Source organism: Dipodomys merriami, unplaced genomic scaffold (genome assembly GCF_024711535.1).
Source record: "Dipodomys merriami isolate MVZ:Mamm:240054 unplaced genomic scaffold, mDipMer1.0.p SCAF_40, whole genome shotgun sequence".
In the NCBI taxonomy this organism is placed as follows: Eukaryota; Metazoa; Chordata; class Mammalia; order Rodentia; family Heteromyidae; genus Dipodomys; species Dipodomys merriami.
In genome coordinates, this window is record NW_027205604.1 from 8,208,586 (window position 1) to 8,228,190 (window position 19,605).

General features: G+C 39.1%; 1 protein-coding gene across 4 annotated transcripts in view; it reads right to left on the reverse strand.

Moving 5' to 3' along the window:
- Positions 1–19,605, reverse strand: part of Prkci (protein kinase C iota) — a 179,779-nt gene that overhangs the window by 19,531 nt on the left and 140,643 nt on the right. For all 4 annotated transcript variants that reach the window (XM_069991915.1, XM_069991913.1, XM_069991914.1 and 1 more), the window contains 9 exons: positions 18,481–18,531; positions 16,235–16,320; positions 12,677–12,817; positions 9,658–9,712; positions 7,280–7,338; positions 3,738–3,914; positions 2,578–2,675; positions 1,834–1,920; positions 217–352 (listed from right to left, as the gene is read on the reverse strand). In XM_069991915.1, the coding sequence (XP_069848016.1) occupies positions 217–352; positions 1,834–1,920; positions 2,578–2,675; positions 3,738–3,914; positions 7,280–7,338; positions 9,658–9,712; positions 12,677–12,817; positions 16,235–16,320; positions 18,481–18,531 (890 nt within the window). The remainder of the gene's footprint in view (positions 1–216; positions 353–1,833; positions 1,921–2,577; positions 2,676–3,737; positions 3,915–7,279; positions 7,339–9,657; positions 9,713–12,676; positions 12,818–16,234; positions 16,321–18,480; positions 18,532–19,605) is intronic.

Genomic DNA, 19,605 nt, shown 5'->3' on the forward strand with positions numbered 1-19,605 from the left:
ACAAATGGTTACAAATAACAGAAAGAAATTAATTCTTACTGTAGCATATATTAACACAGAAGATATGAAATTCTGCAAAGGGCTAGGGAAAAGATTGTCTGTGTTTGAATTCCACAGCTTATCCTGAAAAAGTAACAATCATTTCCTTATCTTTAAGTATAAAGTTACTTTACCAAAAGAATTTATGAAATGTTTAAGTCTAGAAGTTTTCCTCACCTTACACATGCCATAGTCAGTGAGCTTAATGTGCCCTTCCGAATCCAGTAATACATTGTCCAATTTCAAATCTCTATAAATTATCCCTCGTTCATGAAGATAATTTAATGCTAGACTAATTTCTGCAGAGTAAAACCTAAAACAAGACAAAAATTAATTGAATCCAAATTTTTAAGCTGTTATGATTCTCTAGAGATAAGTATGTAAGTTTAATTCCCACTTACAATTATAAACACAGCATTGTTCTCCCAATATGTTTAAGTATTAAAAAATTACAGTACCACTTAAAAATATATATAAGCCCAAAATAGAACTATAAATTTTCTAGTCTCTCTTTTCTAGCTCTTTTCTCTCTCTTTCCCAGCTCTCTCTTAAGTAAAAAAAAAATAAGAAGAAGAAGAAGAAAAAAATAATACAAACTTGTGTTTCTCATAAAACCATGAAAATAAAATTTCAAACAGGAGTTTTGTGGGTTTGCCAAGTCTGAGGGTTTGAACTCAGGGCCTGGGTGTTATCCGTGAGCCTTTTGGCTGAAGGCTAGCTTTCTACCATTTGAGCCACAATTCTACTTCTGGCTTTCCTGGTGGTTATCTGGAGATAATAGTCTCACGGATGTTTCTGTCCAGGTTGGCTTCAAACCACAATCTTGAGATCTCAGTCTCTTGAGTAGCTAGGATTACAGGCGCCTGTCTTCAAACAGGAGTTTGTAATCTGGGTCTTTGGATGGTCTTCTAGTAGTACATACTACTGTATGCAAACTTGCATGTACATATACACCGCACATTCTATCTTCTGTCCTTTCCCCCAGTAGTAGCTTTGAACTCAGGGCCTTGTGCTTGTTAGGAGATGCTCCAATTCCTCTTTGTCAGTCCTTCCTTCTTTCCTTTTTCTTTTTTTGTCAGTCATGGTGCTTGACCTTGGAGCCTGGGTGATGTTCCTGAGCTCTTCTGCTCAAGGCTAGCACTCTACCACTTTGAGCCACAGAACCACTTCCAGTTTTCTGGTGGTTAGAGATAAGAGGCCTTTCCTGCCCTGGCTGGCTTTGAACCACCATCCTCAGATCTCAGCCTCCTGAGTAACTAGCATTATGGGGTGAGCCACTAGCACCTAGCTTCCTTTCCTTCCTTCCTTCCCTTTCTTCTTTACCTCCCTCATGTCCTGCTTCCCTCCTTTCCTTCCTTCCTTCCTTCCTCCAAAACTAGAAATGCCACTTGAATATAGTGAAAAAAACAGATGTAGTTTGCCCCAGTTCAACTAAACAAACAAGGAACAACTACTGGCTGGCTGGTTCACAATTAAAAAAAGGGTCACAGTGAATTATAATAATCTCATAATTTATTATACAAATTAACTTTTAGTTCAGCCTCTGTATGACTTTTACAGAATTAGGATTAAAATATTCTTTATATACTATTTCCAACAACTGAACATAAAAAGCCATGCAGCAGGAAGTGGCGCTATGGCTCAAGTGGTAGAATGCTAGCCTTGAGCTTAAGAGTTCAGGGACAGCACCCAGGCTCAGAGTTCAAGCCCCATGACTGACAAAAAAAAAAAAAAAAAAGTCCTGCAGCAATAAAAAAAATATAGCACAAAAAGTAAACAAAAAAAAAAACGTACCTGGCATGTTCTTCAGGAAGTTTTCTTTGCCGCTGCATATGAAACATTAGATCTCCTCCATTTACATACTCTATAACAAAGAACAATCTAAAACACAGGAGAAAACACATGAAACCAAAATTTAAAATTATGTATTACAACTCTGCATTTTAAAACTACAGAAGTCATTCACAATTTAAAAAGCATTCTCTATACTGTGCTCTCTCTATTTAGAAAGATAGCAATAATTCAGTAGAAACAAAAGCTATCTAGAGTACAAAAGAGACAAGAAAGTAAACAAGCACAGTAACACTTCAGAAATCTTCTTCTAAAGTAGAACCAATCCAGAGCCACCCACTCCATCCAGCTGTCTATATGCCACCCCCTCCAGCTGTGTATATGCGACATCACTTATCTTCAGCTGTTACTACTTAAAGAAGTTCAGTTTTTCCTCCTGTAGTTGAAGAAATGTTAATGCATAAAATCAGAATTCCTAGGATCTTCAAAAGATGTGATTTCTACTGCCATAATTATGACCTGGCTATTTCTTTCCTTTTCCTTTCTTTTCTGTTTCACTATTCCTATTACTGATCCAAAGCTATGTTGCTATCACTGATCACAAATATGAGATGCAGGAAGTTGGAACCACAATACTCTTGTGTCCATCTTCATAACTTCTACTTCAGAAATAATGTAAGAGAGATACTCATTTTGTAATATTCCAATATGTATGAAACCCAGTAATCACTCCATTTTTTTTTTTACCTGCTTTCTGTCTGAAAGCAAGAATGCAGCCCAACAAGAAAAGGATGATTGGATGCCTGCTCAAAAACATGCTTCTCTGTCTGTACCCAATCAATATCCTATTTCAAAACACAAAAGAAATCCATGTTAAACTAAAATAAAATCATCAAAATGAACAATAAGTTTTTTCTTAGCAATTCAATTATCACAAACGGAATCTTTAATTAATTAGGCTAAACATCAAACCCACTGGCAGGAATGGAACAAAACAATGATATAGTATAGAGAAAACTTCCACTAGTAAATCTTACAGTTTAGAAAACTTTTACAATGCCCTACACTTTCCCTGATAAAAAATGTGACTTGATTATTGTTTTGTTTTATATATAATAATCAACCAGGTATAGTGGTTCAAATCACTTGAGAGGTAGAGCTGGACACTTGAGAGGTAGAGCTGGAGGGGTGGGGGCAACAGTTTAAGAATAGTCTGGACAATAGTTCCTGAGACTCCACGTCAAACGATGGCTGGGTGCCATGGCAGTACTGATCCTCCAGCAACATGGAGACGCACAGGAGGAGGACTGCATCCCAGGTAGGCCCGGCCATGAAGCAAAAACCTATCTCAAAAGTAACACATGCAGGGGCTGGGAAGGCGGCTCAGTGGTAGAGCACTTGCCTTGCATGCTCAAGGTCCTGGGTTCGATTCCTCAGCACCACATAAGAAAAAAGCTGGAAGTGGCTCTGTGGCTCAAGTGGTAGAGTGCTAGCCTTGAGCTGAAGAGCTGAGGGACAGCGCCCAGGCCCAGAGTTCAGGCCACACGACCGGACCCCCCAAAAAAAAAAAAAAGTAACACATGCAAAACAAAGGGTGGAGGCATGGGCCAAGAGACAGAGCATCAGCCTTGAATGAAAAGAACCAAGTGAGAGTGTGAGGCCCTGTGTTGGCTCAAGCCCCAGTTACTGGCAAAAAAAAAAAAAATTAAAATCAATCCTAGAAAGCCATATTTAATAAATCTAGGCCTGTAAAATAATGTTACAAATATCCAAATGGCCCCTAGAAGAAAAATGATTCCTTCCCTGAAATTAATTCAATAGTTTTTGTGGTACTGTGGATCAAACCAAGGGCCTTGCATATGCTATGAGTTTAACAGCCAACAGTAGGAAAACAGTGCTGTGCTTACCTCGTCATCATTGACAAGCTCTTTTTTCACAACTTTCATTGCATAAATACGATCTGTTTTTTTTAATCGAACCAACAGTACTTTGGCATAACTTCCTCTCCCTATTACCCGGAGCAAATCAAAATCTTGAAGACCTAAACTGGATGAAGCTTTGCCACTTTCCCTGGTGTTCATTGCCTGTGGAGAACATTTGTATCAAGAAGTTATACATGGAAGGTTTTGCACTGTATTTTTTTTTTTTTTTTTTTTGGTCAGCTCTGGGGCTTGAACTGTGTGCTGTTCCTGCGCTCTGCAGCTCAAGGGAAGTGCTCTACAACTTGAGCCACAGTGCCACTTCTGGTTTTCTGGTGGTTATTTGGAGATAAGAGTCTGAAGAGTTTCCTGTCCGAGCTGGCTTTGAACCATGAACCTCAGATCTTAGCCTCCTGAGTAGCTAGGATTATAGGCATGAGCCACTGGCGCCCAGCTGTTTTATATTTCTAACAGCCTATGTTTTATATTTCTAAACACCTATAAATGTAAAAGATATGAAAGAAACACACATCAAACTGAAATAAAATCATCAAAACAAAAACTGATTTTAATATAACAATATTTTATGTTCCCAATTCTTTCAACATTCTAAAACATATAATCTCCAAAGGTGGGATAAGCTCTTAAGAAAAGTGGTACCTGGAATATCAAGGGAGTTAAAATCTGAGGAATGTTGAAGAATGGTTTAAAAAGGCCCTGGTAAGTTCCAGGTATGACAGCAATAAAGCTGTATAAATAAAACACCAACTTTCAAGGCTGGGAGGCTAGAGGTCCTGCTGATAGAGAAAATGAAGCCTATGGATAGGATAGCAACAGTTGTTGTGAATAACAGTTCTGTTTTTCATCCTGAATATAGCAGTTACAATGTGAAAATGCAAGAGTCTGCCAAGCTTGCTATGTGCCTATGAGCTAATGAGAGAACACATTTATTGGGGATGTTATAGTACGTGGTAGGTGTGCTAGTACTCCTATCTACTCAAGAGAATGTCTGGAATTCAGGAGTCCAAAACTACTCTGGGCTAAATAACAAGACCTCATTAAGTAATACCTCTCCCCTACCCCCCACAAAAAAAAAGACAAAGAAAGACAGGCTCAAGAAATAGCCAAACAGTAAGATGTTTGCCTAGTTGCTTAGCTAATATGAAGCTCACCAGTTAAAACCTCAGTACATCTTCCCCAATTCTGTAAAAAGTAAAAGGAAAGAAAAAGTAGATAACAAATTCTGAGAAAAAAAAAAATTAAGAAAAATTAAGCCCAGCTGGGTACTGGTGGCTCATGCAAAAAATCCCAACTACCCAGAAAGCTGAGATCTGAGGACTGCGGTTCAAAATCAGCACAGGCAGGAAAATCCACTTATCTCCAATTAATCACAGAAAAAGCTGGAACTGGAGCTGTGGTTCAAGGTGATGAGTGCTAGCCTTAAGCACAAATGCTCAGGAACAGTGCCCAGAGTTCAAGCCCCAGAAAAAAGAAAGAAAGAAAAAGAAAGAAAGGAAGGAAGGAAGGAAGGAAGGAAGGAAGGAAGGAAGGAAGGAAGGAAGGAAGGAAGGAAGGAAGGAAGGAAGGAAGGAAGGAAAAAGAAACAGAAAAGAAAAAAAAAGAAACAGCCCAAAACAGAAAATAAAACCAAAGAAAAATGACATTTCCAAGATCCTATTCATACATGGAAAAATTAGAAACAACAATAATATGATTTGATAATAAACAAAAGGATGAGAAGAAGCAGACAGGTTAAGAAAGGTACTGAATAAATCAAGAAAGATGGTTAAGTAGAAACTATTTAAGATGGAACAAAACACAATACCTCCAGACATAATTGTAAGACTGAATGAAACTTAGAAGCCAAGTTACAGTGGGTATGTCATCTTCTTAAGGCCTAAAGAAGCCATGTTCTGGTGGCTCACACCTGTAATCCTAGCTACTCAGGAGCTGAGACCCAAGGATAGTAGCTAGCCTGGACATGAAATCCATGAGACTCTTTCCTCCAATAAACTATCAAAAATGGAAGTGGAGGAATGGCTCAAGGACAGTGTCCAGGCCTTGAGTTCAAGCCCCAGGACACACACACACACACACACACACACACACACACACACACACACACACACACACACACACACACACACACACACACACACACACACACACACACACACACACACACACACACACACACACACACACACACACACACACACACACACACACACACACACACACACACACACACACACACACACACCCATAAAGGAAGTATCTGGAATTCTATATCCTACAAAGTGCAATTCCTCAAGAAGAAAAGTCGCTTGTCAGATGGAAGGACAGAGATTCACGAAGAAATGAACAACAACAACAACAAAAAAAGCTCAGAGACAGTGCCCAGGCCCAGAACAGGAAAGCAAGCAAGCAAGCAAGCAAAGAGAGAAAATGGGGGGGGGGAGGAGAAAGAGAGGGGAGGGAGAGGGGTAGAGGGAGAGAGAAGGAGGGAAAGGAGGGAGAGGTAGAGAGAGAAGGAGGGAGAAGAGGAGGAGGGGGGAGAAGGAGGGAGAGGGGGAGAGAGGGAGGGAGAAGGAGGGAGTGGGGGAGAGAGGGAGGGAGAAGGAGGGAGAGGGAAAGAGAGAGCAAGAAAAGGCACATGTAGGCTATGTACTGATAATTATTTTAGCTGGGTACTTTTTTAGATTGTTCATACTAACAAGTTGGGTTTTTAAAGAAGTAGTCAAGAGAAGAGCAGAATCTAATACATCCATCAAATATTGGAAAGAAAAAGGAAGAGTGGGCAGGGAAACAATAGTGACAGAACTAGAACTGGGAAAAGGTGGCCACCAAGAAGTCAAAATAGGAGCAAAGGGCATGACACAAAACAACCTTTACAAGCTTTAAAGGTATCACAAATTTCTTGTTTTAAAAGCTGATGAAATCTTTGTATGAAAAAGTCAATCAAGGGGCTGGGAAGGTGGCTAAATGGTAGAGTGCTTGCCTTGCATGCTTGAGGCCCTGGGTTCGATTTCTCAGCACCACATAAGCAGAAAAAAAAAGCCGGAAGTGGCGCTGTGGCTCAATTGGTAGAGTGCTAGCCTTGAGCTGAAGAGCTGAGGGACAGCGCCCAGGCCCAGAGTTCAGGCCCCACAACCGGACCTCCCCCCCCCAAAAAAAGGTCAATTAAGACACTCGATAATTTACATTCCAGATAAGTAATTAGTCCAAAAAATGGAAGACATATTTTAAACATTATGAAGTATTCTAAATGATATTTTAACTATACAAATATAATTTTTGATTATGCTATCTTAAAATGAAAATAAGTTTTCCCACTAAACTATTTCCTAATTTAAATTAAAAGCTACATTACTAAATTAAATCAGAATGAAACTCTGGACTCATTAAAATTATTCCTTTATTTTGCCATTATGATCTAAAAATATCTGATCATGTCAATCATATTTCTAAATGGTTGTGTCTAGTTAGCACTAAAGTGACACAGCATACACTAAAACAAATTATCTTACCTCTTTTTCTTCACCAACTTGGTCCAAACTCTCATGACTGGAAGGATTGTAAGGAATTACTAAGAAGTCCCAATGCCAAACATTAAAAACAAAGGAATGGGGGAGAAAAACAGAATCCATTAGTGAATTTGACATGTGTTTTTCTTTTTTGTTTTGTTTTGTTTTTGTCGGTCGTGGGGCTTGAACTCTGGGCTTGGGCGCTGTCCCTCAGCTCTTCAGCTCAAGGCGAGCGCTCTACCACTTGAGCTACAGCGCCACTTCCAGTTTTCTGGTGGTTTATTGGAGATAGGAGTCTCACGGTCTTTCCTGCCCGGGCTGGCTTTGAACCGCGATTCTCAGATCTCAGCCTCGGAGTAGCTAGGATTATAGGCGTGAGCCACTGGCACCCGGCTGACATGTGTTTTTCTTATGGTGATATTTTTGTTTTAGTTTCTACTTCTAATTAAGTTTTCAGTATTTAAAACTGGGTAGTTGTCCTACTAATAACAATTTACATATAAATGAGTTTGATCTTACTCTTTTCTTTAAATATTAAATATTTTATTTCATTTTATTTATTTATTTATTTTGGTCGGTTGTGGGGTCTAAACTCTGAGCTTGGGCACTGTCCCTCAGCTCTTCAGCTCAAGGCTAACACTGGACCACTTGAGGCACAGCAGCACTTCCAGCTTTTTCTGCTTAGGTGGTGCTGAGGAATCGAACCCAGGGCCTCATGCATGCAAGGCAAGCACTCTACCACTGAGCCACCTTCCCAGCCCCTGATCTTACTCTTGACTGAAGTAAGGTAAAGAAAATAAGCATTAACCTGGTAGTCAAATATTGCCCATTTTGGGCTGGGAAGGTGGCTCAGTGGTAGAGCGCTTGCCTTGCATGTGTGAGGCCCTGGGTTTGATTCCTCAGCACCACATAAGCAAAAAAAGAAAAAGCCGGAAGTGGCGCTGTGGCTCAAGTGGTAGAGCGCTAGCCTTGAGCTGAAAAGCTGAGGGACAGCGCCCAGGCCCAGAGTTCAGGGCCCATGACCGGAAAAATAAAAGAAAAAAAAATTAAAAAAAAAAAAACAACAAATATTGCCCATTTTTTGTTTGGTTTTGTACCAGTCCTGGGGCTTGAACTCAGGGCCTGGGCATTGTCCTTGAGCTTTTTTTTTTTTTTTTTTTTAAGCTTAAGGCTAGCACTTTTACCACTTTAACCACAGCTCCACTTCGGGTTTTTTTGGGGTTTTTTTGTTGTTGTTGTTGTTGTTTTTGTGGTTAACCTTCCTATCCAGCCTGGCTTTGAATTGTGATCCTCAGATCTAAGCCTCCTGAGTAGCTAGGATTGTAGGCATGAGTCACGTCAAGTACTGCTTTTAATAAGTATTTTTGCTGTTTTTCAAACATTGCTCTTATTATAAATCAAACAATTTTCTCCATAAGATCGATTCTTGAAGGCCTATTTATTTAGAATGCCTGAGGTATAAGATGGAGGTCCTAAAAAAAAAAAAAAAAGATGGAGGTCCTGTAATTTTCACTCCTCATCCTCTTGGTCTTCCAAATGATTGAAAATTAAGAGGATATGGTTCTACTCCAAAAAGCTACTTGGGCGGGGGCGGGGGGGGGCCTGCATTCCAGAGCTTTGGGCTTTTCAAGCTTCTTCCATTACCAAGAGACAATATTCTGTCTCCTTTCTTCCTTTTTTTTTTTTTTGTTTTTTGTCGGTCATAGGGCTTGAACTCGGCTTGGGGTGCTGTCCCTGCACTCTTCAGTTCAAGGCAAGTGCTCTACCACTTGAGCCACAGTGCCACTTCCGGTTTTCTAGTGGTTTACTGGAGATAAGAGTCTCATGGATTTTCGTGCCCGGCTGGCTTTGAACTGTGATCCCAAGATCACAGTCTCCTGAATAGCTAGGAATTCAGGCATGAGCCACTGGCGCCCGGCTTTGGTCTCCTTTCTTGATTCAGGTGGATCGAGAAATTTGTTTTCCAAATACATGCTTAAGGTTTTGTTCCTATTAATTTTTTTACTTACTCACATATGTTTAGAATTTCCTATACTGTATTTCTTTATCTTTCACATGATTTCTACTTCTCATAATAAGGCTGTGAATAAACAACAGGTTACTCAAACAGTTAATATGGCCCCCAAATCAGCTTTCCGTTTTTTCATTGTACAAAAGAAACTAGATTTGCTTAACTTAAAAGGATCTAAAAAAAGAAGGTATGTGAAAAAAAAAAGTTTATGTAAGTGTCTTTTTGAAATGACAAATATATTAGAATATTTTCACTAATTTAACACAAAATATGTTTACCTACTTTTATTAGGGAAGAAAATATTTTTCAACTTGGGTAAGAAAGCCCTTTGTAATGAGCAATGGTTGGCTCATTCCTGCCGGGTTCTTACCTGTCTGTGCATGGTCTGAGTGCATGGATGACTGATCCATTGGCATCATTGGTTCCTATGAACATTTCCAAAGACACAATGACTTAGTGCATTCTTTTAAAATCTCAATAATCTGGAAATAACAGTATTTCAACAGGACATAGCACATTAAAATTTAAATTTCAAAAAACACAACTTAGATGAATTTTATCTAATTTTTAATTTTTTATAAAACTATACAATATTCCTATGAATGAGGTTACATTAGTCACATTTTACAGAAAAGAAACACTAAACTAACTTCAAATCACCAATTAGAAACCAAATCAAATTCCTATGTATTATGTTTTTTTCGGTATTACCTATGTCTCCTTCATTCTAGGTCTCTAGTATGTGAATTCTTTACTGAGACCCAGAGACAAACCCCAAGATATTTATAAACCCTTCAAACTATATGTGATATTTTGGAGATTTCTCATCTTTAAAAAAATATTCTCAAAGGTGTCAGTGGGCCAAAATGGGAAATCTCAGGAACAATTTTATCTAAACCAAAACTGTTAATTCATTAACTTGAACTCAAAGATCATCCAATACCAGCCATCAGTTACACATGTCAACCTCTATCCTAACTTATCAATGTAATAATTAATTCTGACCCTCTTTCCTTCTAAATGTACGAACACACAAGTTTTCCTATCATCTAAGAATTTCAAGACTATCTACATTAATCTCAGTAAATTATTTTGGCAATGTTTAGCCTTTTGTTTTTCCTTAAACTTGGATTTTTAACTATGAACCCATTCCTAAATTAATGAGTTAGATACCTAGCCTTATTAACAAAGAACCACCAGGAATAGCTATTTTCACAAATGTCCAAAGAAGATATTATGAATAAAAAAAAAAGAATTAAAAAAAAAAGATATTATGAATAAACATGTCTAATCATTTTAGAGGACAATTTAGAAAAATCTTTCAAAAATGCTTTCAGCCTAATAATTCCTAGATCCCTGAGAATAAGATTTATCAGAAGGGGCTGGGAAGGTGGCTCAGTGGTAGAACGCTTGCCTTGCATGCCTGAGGCCCTGGGTTCGATTCCTCAGCACCACATAAGCAAAAAGAAAAAAGCCGGAAGTGGCGCTGTGGCTCAAGTGGTAGAGCGCTAGCCTTGAGCTGAAGAGCTGAGGGACAGCGCCCAGGCCCAGAGTTCAGGCCCCACGACCGGACCCAAAAAAAAAAAAAAAAGGTTTATCAGAAGGTAGGATTTTCTATGTAGGAAATTTTTAGAAAACAACTCAAATATTCAACGAAGGGAACTGGTTAAATAAATTATGGTAGAGACATATCGTAAACTATTATGCTACAATGATGACAGACATAGATGGATGTAAAAAAGGTAAGTTGTATTACTCAGTGAGAATAATGGGTTAGAGAAAAGGATGCACAGGCCAGGCACCAGTGGCTCACACCTATAATCCTAGCTTATTCAGGAGGCTGAGATCTGAGGACTGTGGTTCAAAGCCAGCCTGGGCAGTAAAGTTCCTGAGTATCGTATATTCCAATTAATCAGCAGAAAACCGGAAGTGGTGCTGTGGCTCAAGTAGTTGAGTGCTTGCCTTGAGCTAAAGAGCTCAGGGACAGTGCCCAGGCCCAGAGTTCAAGCCCCACAACCAAAAAAGGAAAAGAAAAAGGATGCACATATCTTACTTTTATTAAAATGTGTGTATAAGGAGATACACTCAAATACCTGTGCCTTAGTAGTCACATACATAACTAACAAAAAACAAACTACAAAAATCTAGTCCAGGGCTGGGAAGTTGGCTCAGTGGTAGAGTGCTTGCCTCGCATGCATGAGGCCCTGGGTTCGATTTCTCAGCACCACATAAGCAGAAAAAGCTAGGTGGTACGATGCTAGCCTTGAGCTGAAGAGCTGAGAGACAGTGCCCAGGCACAGAGTTCAGCCCCAATGACTGACAAAAAAAAAAATCTAGTCCAACATCTACATCTACTTATAAAGGAAACAGTATATTGCTCAACATGTTATGTAGGGAGGAAAATGTTTCAGCACTTTTAACAAAGAAACAATTGTTTCTTCTACAATAAAATTATAAGGGGGGAAAAAGGCATTAGGAAGAAGGAATCAGGAAATTGAAATATATCTAAGAGACTTCAATCAACAAAGAACAAAGAACAAAGTTATAACAGTTAAAGGGCAAGTGAAATTTTGACCATTATCTGAATGAATATTTGATGTAAGAAATTTGTTTTGCAGTGATATTTAGGACTCTATTCTTTAGTGGCATATACACTGAAATATGTTTAAAAAATTACCAGATAGGGAGAGGCTATGCAGGGGTACAGCTGACAGCAGACCTCAAACTGAGTGCTGGTAAATGGAGCTTTATCACACTGTCCTACCCATTCTCATGTTTCCTTTTTATACAGACATAAAAGTTAAAAAGGTTAATGAACAAAAATTATCCAGACGCCCTACCCAGTTTCTGATAAATGAACAAAAATTATCCAGACGCCCTACCCAGTTTCTGATAAATGAGCAAAATTTCATTCTTGATCTAGAAAAAATGTACCATTTGCAGGGAATGGATGGACCTAGAAAACATTATTTGGGGCTGGGAAGGTGGCTCAGTGGTAGAGCGCTTGCCTTGCATACATGAGGCCCTGGGTTCGATTCCTCAGCACCACATGAGCAGAAAAAAGAAAAGGTCGGAAATGGCGCTGTGGCTCAAGCGGTAGAGCACTTGCCTTGAGCTGAAAAGCTGAGGGACAGTGCCCAGGCCCAGAGTTCAGGCCCCACGACCGGACCCAAAAAAAAAAAAGAAAGAAAGAAAGAAAGAAAACATTATTTGAAGTGAAGCAACTCAAGCTCAGAGAGACTAACTGGATATTTTTTCCGTCATTCGTGGAAATTAGATCTAAAATATAAACATATATGAAAACATACATGTGTACTATATTCCAATCTGACTTGTTGAAAATAAAAAATAGAATAACCAGAAAATAAAAAGGGTCAACTGTGTCTTACCGGGGGCAGAGAATGCCGCCCACATTCAATTGTGACCAGCTTGTGGCACTTCTTATGAACCAGCAGTTTGCAGTTGATGCACTTGTATCCCTGGCGTCCAAGTCCCCATATTCGATCTGTGCAAATGGCACAGTGAGCACGCTGAGGAAAGTAATTTACAAGTGTTTTATTAACAAAAAAAAGGATTGTTACCATTTTCTAACAGTTTGCTCATAAAATACTATAAAAATAAATGACTTTCTTTTCCAGCTCAATTTCCCTCATTATGATATCCATTGCCAGCCCATGGCAAAACAAGACAAAACTTCCTCATACATAATTTTCTAAATGTTAGAAAGGACAATAAAATAAACAGAAAATAGCTTATTTTAAAGAGACAGTGATATTTGCAACCATGTTGCTTTCTATTATCAAACTCAAGAAATTTTCACCTTCACAAAAAGTTCACAGTAATGAAAACTGAAAAAGTGAGTTAGGGCTAGGCGCCAGTGGCTCACATATGTAATCCTAGATACAAAGGAGGCTGAAATCTAAGTATCACAGTTCAAAGCCAGCCTGGGCAAAGTCTACAAGACTATCTCCAATAAACCACCAGAAAGCCAGAAGTGGCACTGTGGCTCAAGTGGTAGAGCTCTAGCCTTGAGCTAAAGAACTGAGGGACAGCGCTCATGCCCAGAGTTCAAGCCCCATGACCGACAAAAAAAAAGTTAGCTCTGAAAACCACATGGCCATCTAAGACTATTCAGAAATCAAACCAAAGCTCTGCTTTTCTATAGAGCAATACCTAAAGGGACTACGTTTTTCAAAGCCTTTTTGCTACTGGGAACAAGAGTCTGAGGATCTCAGGTGGTCATTTTTATTTCTGTTAATGAAGTAAGGACATGACATTTGCTATAGACTTGAAAATGAAGGCCATGACTTACAATTCTGGAGAAGTTAAACACATGGACTTCTGAAAACAGCCTGCCTATTTTCAAAGCCTGGCCCAGCCACTTACTAGCTGAGTTATTTTGGGCAAGTTACTTAACTGCCCTATACTGTATTTTCCTCATCAGTAATATAGTATATTTCACAAGGTTTTAAAGAATAAGTGAATCAGTATAGATAAAGCTTTTGGAAAACTGCCTGATACATAGTAAAAGTTAGGTAAGTGTTACTGTTACTGCCAAACAGCGAAAATTAAACTGCGTGATTAACCAGTTTGCAAAATAAAACTAGTCTGCTAATTTTCTGGATTCTTTTTTTTTTTTGTTTTGTCGGTCATGGGGCTTGAACTCTGGGCCTGGGCGCTGTCCCTCAGCTCTTCAGCTCAAGGCGAGCGCTCTACCACTTGAGCTACAGCGCCACTTCCGGTTTTCTGGTGGTTTATTGGAGATAGGAGTCTCACGGTCTTTCCTGCCTGGGCTGACTTTGAACCGCGATCCTCAGATCTCAGCCTCCTGAGTAGCTAGGATTACAGGTGTGAGCCACCAGCGCCTGGCTTATTTTCTGGATTCTTTAACTTATATTTAAAAGTACAATATTCTAATTGGGTGATAGTGGCTCATGCCTGTAATTCTAGTTTCTCAGGAGACTGAGATTCAGAGGACCACAATTTAAAGTCAGTCCAGGCAGAAAAGTCCCTGAGACTTGTCTCCAAACAGCCAGTAAAAATCTGGGCTGGAGGTATGGTTCATATGGTAGGACACAACTGAGCAAAATTCCAATATTCCTTTAACTGGGGTAACATGTAACTAATAATTCAATCTGAAGAATTTTAAGAGTGAAAGGAAAACAAGGTGTGAGTAGCTCACAGCTGTAATCCAAGCTTCGATCTGGAGGACTACAGTTTGAGAGCAGCCCAGGTAGAAAAGTTATCTAGAGTCCATCTCCAAATAAAAAGTAGGCATGAGGGGTGATATTGTTCAAAAAGAAATGTACTCATTCCTGGCCCTAGTGGCTCATGCCTGTAATCCTAGCTACTCAGGAGGCTGAGATCTGAGGATCACAGTTCAAAGCCAGCCTGTTCAAAGTCAGCCAGCCAGGGCAGGGCAGGAAAGTCCAGGAAAGTCCTGAGACTCTTATCTCCAATAAACCACTCAGAAAACCGGAAGTGGTGCTATGGCTCAAGTGGTACAGCACTCTCCTTAAGCTTAAGAGCTGAGGGACAGCGCCCAGGCCCAGAGTTCAAGCCCCATGACCGACAAAAAAAAAAAAAAAAAAAGATAAGAAATGTACTCATTACCGACTTATGAAACTCTAACCTCTATGTACATCAACTTTATAATAACTATAAAAATTTAAAAATTTTAAAACGCTGCCCTGGAAGCATAACTCAAACAGTAAAGCACAAGTACAGCAAGCTCAGTTCAAACTCGCATACCATCACACATTCACCAAAAAAAAAAAAAAAAAAAAGGAATGAAAGGGGCTAGGAGTGTAGTTTATTGTTAAAAGTTAAATTGATGGGCCGGGCACTGGTGGCTCACGCCTGTAATCCTAGCTACTCAGGAGGCTGAGATCTGAGGATCGCGGTTCAAAGCCAGCCCAGGCAGGAAAGACCGTGAGACTCCTATCTCCAATAAACCACCAGAAAACCGGAAGTAGTGCTGTAGCTCAAGTGGTAGAGCGCTCACCTTGAGCTGAAGAGCTGAGGGACAGCGCCCAGGCCCAGAGTTCAAGCCCCACGACTGACAACAACAACAAAAAAAGGTTAAATTGATGGATAAAATATAGTACACTATCCTAGATGAGCTAAGGATATAAAGCCTCAGTATTTATTTATTTTTATTTATTTATTTATTTATTTATTTATGTCAGCCGTGGGGCTTGAACTCTGGGCTTGGGTGCTGTCCCTGTGCTCTTCAGCTCAAGGCGAGCGCTCTACCGCTTGAGCCACAGTGCCACTTCCGGTTTTCTAGTAGTTTATTGGAGATAAGAGTCTCAGGGACTTTCTGGGCTGGCTCTGAACTGGAATCCTCAGATCTCAGCCTCCTGAGTAGCTAGGATTACAGGCATGAGCCACCAGCGCAGGCTCAGTATTTATTTTTAAAAAGAATAAGAGGGGTTGGGAAGGTGGCTCAGTGGTAGAGCGCTTGCCTTGCATGCATGAGGCCCTGGGTTCAATTCCTCAGCACCTCATAAGAAAAAAGAAAAAAGCTGGATATGGCGCTGTGGCTCAGGTGGTAGACGCTAGCCTTGAACTGAAGAGCTGAGGGACAGCGCCCAGGCCCAGAGTTCAGGCCCCATGACCGGACCCAAAAAACAAAAACAAAATAAAATAAAATAAAATAAAAACAATAAGATTTGGGCTGGGAAGGTGGCTCAGTGGTAGAGTGCTTGTTTTGCATGCATAAGGCCCTGGGTTCGATTCCTCAGCACCACATAAGTAGAAAAAGCCAGAAGTGGCGCTGTGGCTCAAGTGGTAGAGTGCTAGTCTTGAAATGAAGACCTGAGGGACAGTGCCCAGGCCCAGAGCTCAGGCCCCATGACCAGCAAAAAAAATAAATAAAGTAAGATTTAATGACTAATCTTTCCTCATAGGAGAAAGGGAAATTATAAGTATTCCTACTAACTTACCCGGTTAAAGCGTTTGGCTTGAAAAGTATGGCCATTTGCACAATAAAGCTTTCTCCAGCGGCGTGCACCTCTGCGGTAGATGGATTCTGAAAGTTTAATAATTTTAAAAAAACTGAAAAAAGAGCAAGTGTAAGTAAAAATCATTTAATTAATTCTGATTTCTTCATAATTACTGAAAAATTAAAAAAGATTCTTCAAGGGATTAGATAAAAATAAAAATCAGGAAATATAAATGAATAAGTCCCATTGCTGTTCTTTTAAAAAGTTTTCCCAGCCTAATGCTGATAGCTTACACCTATAATCCTAGCTACTCAGGATGCTTAGATCTGAGGATCATGCTTCAGAGCCAGCCTGGTCGAGAAACTTTGTAAGATTCTGATCTTCAATTAACCACCAAAAAGCTGGAAGAGGAACTGTGGTTCAAGTGGTAGAGTGCTAGCCTTGAGCACAAAAGTACAGGGACAGCACCTAGGCCCTAAGTACAGGACTGGCACAAAAACAACAACAAAAAGGTCCCACACATTTTTATTTTGAAAAAGTTTTAAGCCCATAGAAGAACTGAAAGAATGCTATATTCTTTAACTATGTTACCAATTCAGTCTATCACTTTCCTCTTTGTAAAATCATGTATTTATTTTTTTCAGAATTATTTAGAAGCAGGATACAGATTTCACAAAGCTTAAATACTCTTAAAAATCTAAGTCTTACTACCTGAGTTTAACGGTTAACAAATTTTCTCAATGTCCTAATGCAGCAGTATTCATTTTACTGAGAGAGATAATGTCAAAATCTCCACCAATCCATTCAAAGAAAGAATGTGGGCATGAAAAGGAGAAGTTTGGAAATTCCATTATAGCTGGGAAGTACCTTATAGACCTCTATCAGATTTGAATGGAGCTAGAACTCAGAAATCAAGAAAATGGGCTGCAATGGCAACTCACAAAGTTCTGGCTCTGGACAAAAAGAAGAAACCTATTTTTTCCCTAGGTTTCCAACAGTTCTGTGAAGCTAGCTGACATGGCTTTAACCATCTGTCACTGGCAGCCCAATTAAACATTACCAGTTGATCAAAACAGGCATCTCTTTCATGATTGCATCAACATTGCATTTCCCGATCTTTCTATATTGTACACCCCACCTATTTAACCCTGTATACAAATACTCATTGTTCTTTAATTTTTTCTTTTTTCTAGAGTATTGAGACACAGCATTAAAAGTTATGACCTTGAACTTTCACTTAATTCAAAGTATAACTATTTTCCTTCTAAAGTCATAAAGATATATAGAAACCAACGTGAAAATGAGTTGCCTAATTCCCACAATTAATAAATTATACATCAAAAGCAGTAATTCATGGTCAAATTTAAGTTACATACTTAAATTACTAAGAACAAAGAGCAATTTGGCTCCTGCAGTCAAATCTCACTAATAATAACAATGTCTGGGCTGGAGGTATGGCTCACTTATACAGCGCTTACCTGGTATGGACAAGACCTTGGTTTTGATCCCTTGCATAACTAACACAAAACACAGACAAATCAAAACACTGACAACCACCACCTTGAAACTCTTTCAGCAATTTCTTTTGTTTTTTGTCGGTCGTGGGGCTTGAACTCTGTGCCTGGGTGCTGCTGTCTCTGAGCTCTTCGCTCAAAGGTAGTGTTCTACCACTGGACCCACAGCACCACTTCTGGTTTTCTGAGTGGTTTATTGGAGATAAAGAGTCTCTCGGGCCTGATTGGCTTTGAACTGCCATCTCAGCCTCCTGAGTTGCTAGGATTACAGGCGTGAGCACCTTGCTTCTTTTAACAATTTCTAAGGATTCCTGTTGAACTGTCTAGATGCCATGTCAATCCCTTATTGTCAAGTGGTATAACAAAACTAAACATAAAACAAGGAAATTTGTTCTGTATATATTTGCATGCAAATGTGCACAGAGATGATACAAGCAAATGGGGACAATGTTAGCAACTACCTAGGAAGGGATACATGGATAGCTGTTTTCAGCGTGGGTTCAAGTTTTCCATAGATCTGAAAACTTTCCAAGTCACATGACTTAAAATTTTATCCAGATTTCACCTGGCAAATTTAGGCAGATTTAGAATTTAGGCAATCACTAATACACTGTAAATCAAGCTTTTTTAAAAAAGGGGGAAAAATCAAATGAATTAAAAGTTTTGTTTCTGGTATCTTTTTACTGGGCCACAGAATAACTTTCTACAGGGTGGAGAGTAAATATCACTCACTATCTTCTCCCGGGCAAGGCATTCCAGGACGTTCTGGCACACAAGGAAATACTGAAAGAAAAAAACTAAAATTAATTGACAACATATTAAAAGCATATGTATTAATACAATCATTGTATTCAATATACACTATGTAAAAAATGAACTATGCAACTTGTAGGCAAAGTCAGGAGGGGGAAATGGGGAAAAGCAAAGGAAAGCATGACATTGTCCAAGAAGCATTGTACCCATCTGACTTACAGAATTGTAACACCTTTGTACAACTCCTTAATAATATCAATTTTTAAAACTTATGTATTGTACTGAATTAAACTGACCCAATTTTCAAACAGACTTTCTCTTCATTTGGGACAATGTACTTAGCTTCTTATGTCAATGTATCTGTGGAAGGGATCTATTTTACCAAGGTTATACAAAAAAAGTTTTTATGGAAACTATTATCTCCTTAAACAATGCATTGGGAGCTCAAATTATGAATTATAGTCCTTTGTTACTAATCAACGATTTTGTTTTGTCCTAAAACGATTTTCTTAAATCTTTGATGTCTTGCCTTTGCTACAATGAACTAAAAGTAAATCACAAAAATGTATACAAATGTAGAATATAAAATCTTAGAGTTCCTAAAAGACATAGTGCCAAAAAAATCTAAAAATTTAACTTTATATTAGGACCTGTATATTTATTTTTTTTAATTTAATTTTATTTGTGAACATACTGTACAGAGGAGTTACAATTACATGGGCAGGATAATGCGTACATTTCTTACCAAGCATTGCAGCCTCCTCCTTCACATCCCTTCCCAGCCTCCCCCCTCCCCCCCAATCCCAATCCTTCTCCTTACCCCCCCTTCCCACACCCCCCCCCCCCCCCGCACCGACGTTGTAAAGCTCGTTTTGGACATGACAACTTGTACTTCTCATTGTTGCAAGGACCTGTACATTTATAAACACAGCAAATCAAACCATTTTTCATTATAAGAACAAGGAATAGATCTTTTATGGACATCTAGTTAACTATTTGAATTCTGTGATATACTAAAAGACATGGTTTAATATGAGCACAGAGTATAGGAAACACAATTTCTGATGGTATATATTGTTAAAAGCTAAAACTTACATCCTTAAC